This window comes from Ruditapes philippinarum, unplaced genomic scaffold (assembly GCF_026571515.1).
Source record: "Ruditapes philippinarum isolate M1 unplaced genomic scaffold, ASM2657151v2 ctg21734_1_1_1_1, whole genome shotgun sequence".
NCBI lineage: Eukaryota > Metazoa > Mollusca > Bivalvia > Venerida > Veneridae > Ruditapes > Ruditapes philippinarum.
The window spans coordinates 1-6,380 of NW_026866997.1; the positions used below are offsets into that span (position 1 = coordinate 1).

The 6,380-nt window shown below is 33.6% G+C and overlaps 1 protein-coding gene across 1 annotated transcript; it reads right to left on the bottom strand.

Annotated features, from left to right (window-relative positions):
• Positions 1–906: 906 nt before the first annotated feature.
• LOC132734431 (uncharacterized) lies at positions 907–2,500 on the bottom strand. The gene is made up of 2 exons (XM_060721169.1): positions 2,192–2,500; positions 907–1,081 (listed from the first exon to the last, which is right to left on the bottom strand). The coding sequence occupies exons 1-2, from the start codon at positions 2,344–2,346 to the stop codon at positions 907–909; spliced, it is 330 nt and encodes a 109-aa protein (XP_060577152.1). The 5' UTR covers positions 2,347–2,500.
• Positions 2,501–6,380: the final 3,880 nt, after the last annotated feature.

Genomic DNA, 6,380 nt, shown 5'->3' on the forward strand with positions numbered 1-6,380 from the left:
AAATTTTTAAAGTTTACTACCAAAGGAACATTCCTGTAAAGTTTGGATGAAATTGGCCAAGTGGTTTATGAGGAGATGTCGTTTAAAGTAAAAGTTTATGGATGGACGGACGCCAGACGAAAAGCGATCACAAAAGCACACCATGTCACTTTGTGACAGGTGAGCTAAAAAATTGGAGCTGGAAGAAAAACTGCATTTGTACACATTTTAGCCTGTCCTTGTATTTTTGATATGACAGAAAAAGCTGAACATTTTAAGAAAGATTTATTTAGATTTACCTTGAATGCTAGCATATTTTCCAAAATTAGCAAATTTCATGATAACTTTTTTTCCCAAATTGGAAAATTTTACGACACAAATTTCCCAAATTTGCTATGTGGCGTTATCCCAAAATAGAGGAAAAAGGGCCTGTCTTGACCGTTTGATAAAAAGTGCAGGACTTTTTGGCTTGTTTGGTTTACTTTATTCAGCAATGTTTGCATATGACAGTAACATTATAAATTTGAGATTTTTATAACAATTTGATGCCTGACTGATAAAGAGGTAAAACAATAAAAGAGCAGATAAACGCTTAAACCTTTGCATGCTTTTCACACATTCTGCACTTGTAGGTGTCCTAATTACAATTGTTTATTGTATTTGACTGTCACAAAGAACAAGCGTTATAGCGAATATGGCACGTTATAAATCTACATGGAAAAAAAATAAATCTTGTAAACCGGTCTCTACAATATAAGCTGCTGAATGTTCGATTTCTCGGATCTTAGAACAACTTTTGCAAGCAACATAGATTTTCCAATTTAAAGCAAGATGATTCCATAATACAAATTCAGCAGAGAAGAGAATAAATATTTTTCTTTATCAAACATTTGCTAGACAATATCATTTATGATAGTAACATTATTCTTACAATCTATCTCTTGAAACTTCAGCTTCTGCACCATAGTCACTATAAGCTGGTACAGAGGTTTGAGCATCATTTTCCAATTGCTCCAGGTTGCCTGCTGCACCTTCTGTACTCTCATACATGTGAACTAACGACTTGAGCTGAGACAGTCTGTCCTTTACTTCATTCAACTTTCTATTTGCAAAATAAATAAATAAATAAATAACAAAAGCTGTCACAGAAAGTGACAAATGCCCCCGAAGGATTCTAGTTATAAACCACCTATAACATGTTTAGTGCGGTGGTAAATATTGACAAAGTTCGAACCCAAGCAGTTAGACAAAGAAACCTGGGTCTTATTCACAACACATTGTCCATCTATGGTGACTTTATATTTTTAAATAAAAATTGAAACTTTCATGTATATGGAAGTTACAGTGCGGACACAACAACCACCATTTATATGTATATAACATAAATATTGAAAAAGTTTAAAACTCAGCAGTGACCCTGAACTAAGGCGTAGGAACATGGGTCTTAAGGGCAACACATCAAATATTTATGATAATTTCATATGTGAAATAAAAAATATAATCCTTCTATATTTATATAACATAAAAAATGACAAAGTTTGAACGCCAACAGTGACCTTGACCTTAGTCGTAGAAACCAGAGTCTTGTTCGCCACACACCATACATCTATGGTTATTTCATATATGAAAGAAAAATTACAATCCTTCCATGCATACCAAAGTTTTAGAGCAGACACCACCTTCTATATTTATATAACATAAAAAATGACAAAGTTTGAACCCCTACAGTGACCTTGACCTTAGTTGTAGGAACCCGAGTCTTGTTCGCGAAACACCATACATCTATGGTTATTTCATATATGAAAGAAAAATTAAAATCCTTCCATGCATACTGAAGTTTCAGAGTTGACACGACCACCACTGTCTATATGTATAAAGCAGGACGGACTGACGGACGGTTCGATTTTAATATGCCACCTTTCGGGGGCATAAAAATAGATTATAACTTAAATAACACAAAAGCATTTTACGTAAAAATCAATAACTCTGTAAAAACTCAAAAAAAATTCAAATTAGGCATTTTTCTTTCAATATTCAAAGTACCCTACATAATTCTGACTGTATTGTTCAATTTATTTTTCATTCTCCTTTCCTAAAATGAAATGAGTTCTTTTTTATAACAAGGAACAATAAATATTTGTAACAATAATCTAACACAAAATATTTGTAACAAATACCTAACAGAAACTTAATAAAAGACATATAAACATACTGCATTTTCTGCCTTGCATCTATCATTTCCAGGACACCATTAGCAAGATTGTCTGTACCCTCGGACGAGGCTGCCACAGGATCCATCTCAGATGAAGGTGGAATCAGGGCTGTTCTCATACCTGCTTCTGATGAAGCTGTGAATGAGAGGTCCATAATATCTAGCACAATTTCTATATCAGACTAAAACTACAACAATTTTCCTAAAAGACATAATACACAATAGCACCACATAGGCATGGCAATATACACCCGAATACAAATTTGTTTGAAGCACAGAGTGATTATTTACCTCCATTCAAGTGTCACAGAATATGTAAACTGACTGAAAATAACAATAATGTTGGTTTCTAAATGATAATCAAAGTGCTGCAGCACTGAATGCGACGGACATGCAACTGGGGAGACATTTTGGGTTTTTTTAGAAAAAAAAATAAAACACAAAATATATAACAGAGAAAATTTGTTCCATACAAGGTGCAATATATTTTGTGTCCCAATCTGATATAATCCAGATTTTCTACTTTCAAGCAGAATGAAATATATGCCTAAAACCCTGGTCAAACTTGTAAATCAGTGTCATTATCGATTTATTCCAAGAAATGATATGTAAATGGAAAAAAAACTTTCAACGACATATTTCTAAAATAAAACCATGCAAATAGACTTCAAGCATAATACATTATACCACGGATAAATCCGTGATTATACATGTGAGAATGTTATTTAGAATTGCTTCGTGTTTTAACATAGTGGGCATATAGACAATAAAATATAAGTCATTTGTATTTTTATTTTTCTTTTGGATATGTACGTCTCATTAAAAATATTTTTTGGTTAAAATCATCAGCAATTAATAGTCACCGTATTTTTTTAGATTTTTTTTATTTGCAAGGGCCAGAGCACATCGTTTTTATTTTAATCTAAATGTCACATTTTTTTAAAAAGCACTATAGTGTTTAGTTGTCCTTTTCATTTTCACATTAAATTACATTTTCAACTTGTTTGCTTCTTACAATTGTATAGAATATCTAAAAGTATTGCATGTGAACAAAGTAAGTATCCGCTGGTTTATAACATGTATAATGTGTACTCCCTACTGTCCGAAAATCAGCACAGGTAAAGCAGAATCTATTTTTAGAATAGCGAAGGTTAACTCATATCGTGACCTAGAAAATGTATCTAATTTATTAATAACTGCTGAATATTCAGCTAAACCCGCGGTATGAGTCACGAAAATAGTTCTTCTTTTATTAATGCGCGAGTTATTCTAGAGTCCAAAAAACTTTTGATTTGTTAATAATAATGTTTTGTATAATGTAGAAATATTTATTTCCTACTAATAATTTCTTGGAACTCAGAGCTTACACCTTTATTATAGTATAATTTGCTGTCCTACTTTTTTCGACAGCGGTAAATCGTTTCGGCAGTAATTTGCATAATTGCGCAATAATACTACGGGACTACAACGTTTTTATCAATCATATACGTCCATATTTTAAACTTGGATAACTTAATTTGAAATTGAAAAGGCTAATTATGGAAGATTTTAAGATATCCCGACATAGTATGGGAGTTTTAAAGGATCAAATTCATGTACTTTTTCTTGGGCTGTTAATCGGTTGAGGACACTTTGCGCGAGTGTAGCAGACGAAATCCCATGTAGATGACTTAGCTCTGAACGCGCCTGAGGGCGCGTCCGTCGCAAAAATTCAAAGAATTCATACCAAAAATCAACAGCAGACAGTGTTATTCCTAAAAATAATCAACAAGAAATATGTCCATAGGACACGGGTGCCCCAACACTCCACTGTTTTGTCAATCTACTGGGTCAAGGTCAAATATTTTTTGGGCTACACGGACACAAGTTGAAAACTGGAAAGCTTTAACTAAGTCAAAGGCAATTACTCTAAAAATACTGAATAAATCCACAAGCAGAACCCAAGGTGCTTAACTACACATGCTTACCAACTTTCAGAACTATAGGTCAAATACTTTTTGAGCTATGCATGAACAAGTTGAAAATTGAAAATTTATACTAAGTCAAGGGCAATAACTTTAACAAATCTAAAAACAAATCCACATGCAAAAAATCCTAGGTACACAGCTTCACAGTGATATTGATCATCATTCCTGTAAAAATGGTTGATTCTAACTAAAGCACTCAAGGTACACATAACACAACATTCTGGAATGGTTCTTACAAATTCAAGGCAATACAAATACTGAATAAATCCACAATCAAATTGCCAGGTGCACACTTACACATGCTGATCAATATTCCTGTAAAGTTTCATGACTATAGGTCATATATTTTTTGAGCTACGTGCCTTACAAGTTGAAAATTGCAAAAAAGTCAAGGGTAATAACTCTACAAGTACTAAATAAATTCACAAGCAAACACACAGGTGCAAAAACTACACATGCTGACCAATATTCCTGTAAAGTTTCATGACTAGCTAAAATACTTTTTAAGCTACATGCGATACAACATGAGAATGGATGGACAAAAGAATGGACAAGGGTAAATTTAAATGTATGGGCACAAAAATCAAAATGCTATGCTTAGAAATATTTTTTTTTCTTTTTTATATTTCCCATTACATTTATCTCAAATATCCATCTTTGTTGATTATTTGTACAAAACTGATAATTCTACTTTTACAATGTGTTGATATATGCTAAATATCTAAGCTCTGCATGTTGTAGGTTGGAAGAAAAGACTTTTAAGACATGTAAACTATATAAATCTGTGTACATGTAAATTGTGCAAGACCTACCCATCCCTCCACCAACCCTCGGGGCACAGGCATATTTTAATATCAGTGAAATAAACAAATGCATGGTTCTTCTCTGTAATGATACATGCCAAATAACTGAGACATTGTAGCTTTACAAAAGAATACATAAATGAAAATAATTCCATCTATGTGACCCCTTGGATAGGGCCAATATTGACCGCAGGAGCATGATTTATATCAATTTTCTGCCAAGTAGTTTCAATTTCCTTCCAATGGTTCAAAGATACAGACTGGACATGAAAACTCCTATGTAAGTCTATGTAAATCAATTAATACTCGGGGCAGGGCCAATTTTGATCTTAGGAAGCGCAAACTGATGTTATGCACACCGTCTCAATATAAGTAATATTTCAGCCAAAAAGTCTTAATTTCTTTCTATTGGTTCAAAAGATACAGAGCAGACACAAAACTAAGTGTGACCTTAAGCTAAGAAACGTCAAACCTGCGCTCTGCACATTGTCTCATTATGGTCAACATTTTTGCCAAGTAGTTTTAGTTTTCTTCCACTGGTTCAAAAGATACAAACTGGACAAAAAACCTGCTAAGGGAAGGACGGACAACCAGATGCATAACAATATACACCAAAATCATTATGGGTGTATAACAAAGAAGCTGTGTAAACTAGAAATGTGTCCATAGGACACGGGTGCCCCCACCGCGCCACTGTTCTGTCAATCTTTTTACTAAGTCAAGGGAATTAACTCTACAAATACTGGATAAATCCACAAGCAAAACCCCAGGTGCAAATCTAAAATATGCTGAGCAACCTGCCTATAAGGTTTAATGACTATGTCAATCCTTTTTGAGAAACTTGCGACACAAGTTGAAAATTGCAAAAATTTTCTAAGTGAAGTGCAATAACTCTACAAATACTAAAAATATCCAGACGAAAATACCTGGTGCACAACTGCACATGCTAATCAATATTCCTGTAAAGTTACATGACTCTAGGTCAAATACTTTTTGAGTTACATGCGACACATGTTGAAAATTGCAAAATTTTACTAACTCAAGGGCAATAACTCTGAAAATACTAAAAATATCCAGACGAAAATACCCAGGTGCACAACAACACATGCTGATCAACATTCCTGTAAAGTTTCATGACTCTAGGTCAAATACTTTTTGAGTTACATGCGACACAAGTTGAAAATTGCAAAATTTTACTAAGTCAAGGGCAATAACTCTGAAAATACTAAGAATATCCAGACGAAAATACCCAGGTGCACAACAACACATGCTGATCAACATTCCTGTAAAGTTTCATGACTCTAGGTCAAATACTTTTGAGTTACGTGTGACACAAGTTGAAAATTGCAAAATTTTACTAAGTCAAGGGCAATAACTCAGAAAATAATAACCAAACGAAAATACCCAGGTGCACAACTA

What these genes read in the sequence shown, in the direction of transcription:
- LOC132734431 (XM_060721169.1), bottom strand. Translation starts at nt 2,346, where the DNA reads ATGGACCTCTCATTCACAGCTTCATCAGAAGCAGGTATGAGAACAGCC. An exon ending in GATGCAAGGCAGAAAATGCA is followed by an intron (nt 1,082 to 2,191) that starts GTATGTTTATAT and finishes TTTTGCAAATAG; the next exon opens with AAAGTTGAATGAAGTAAAGG.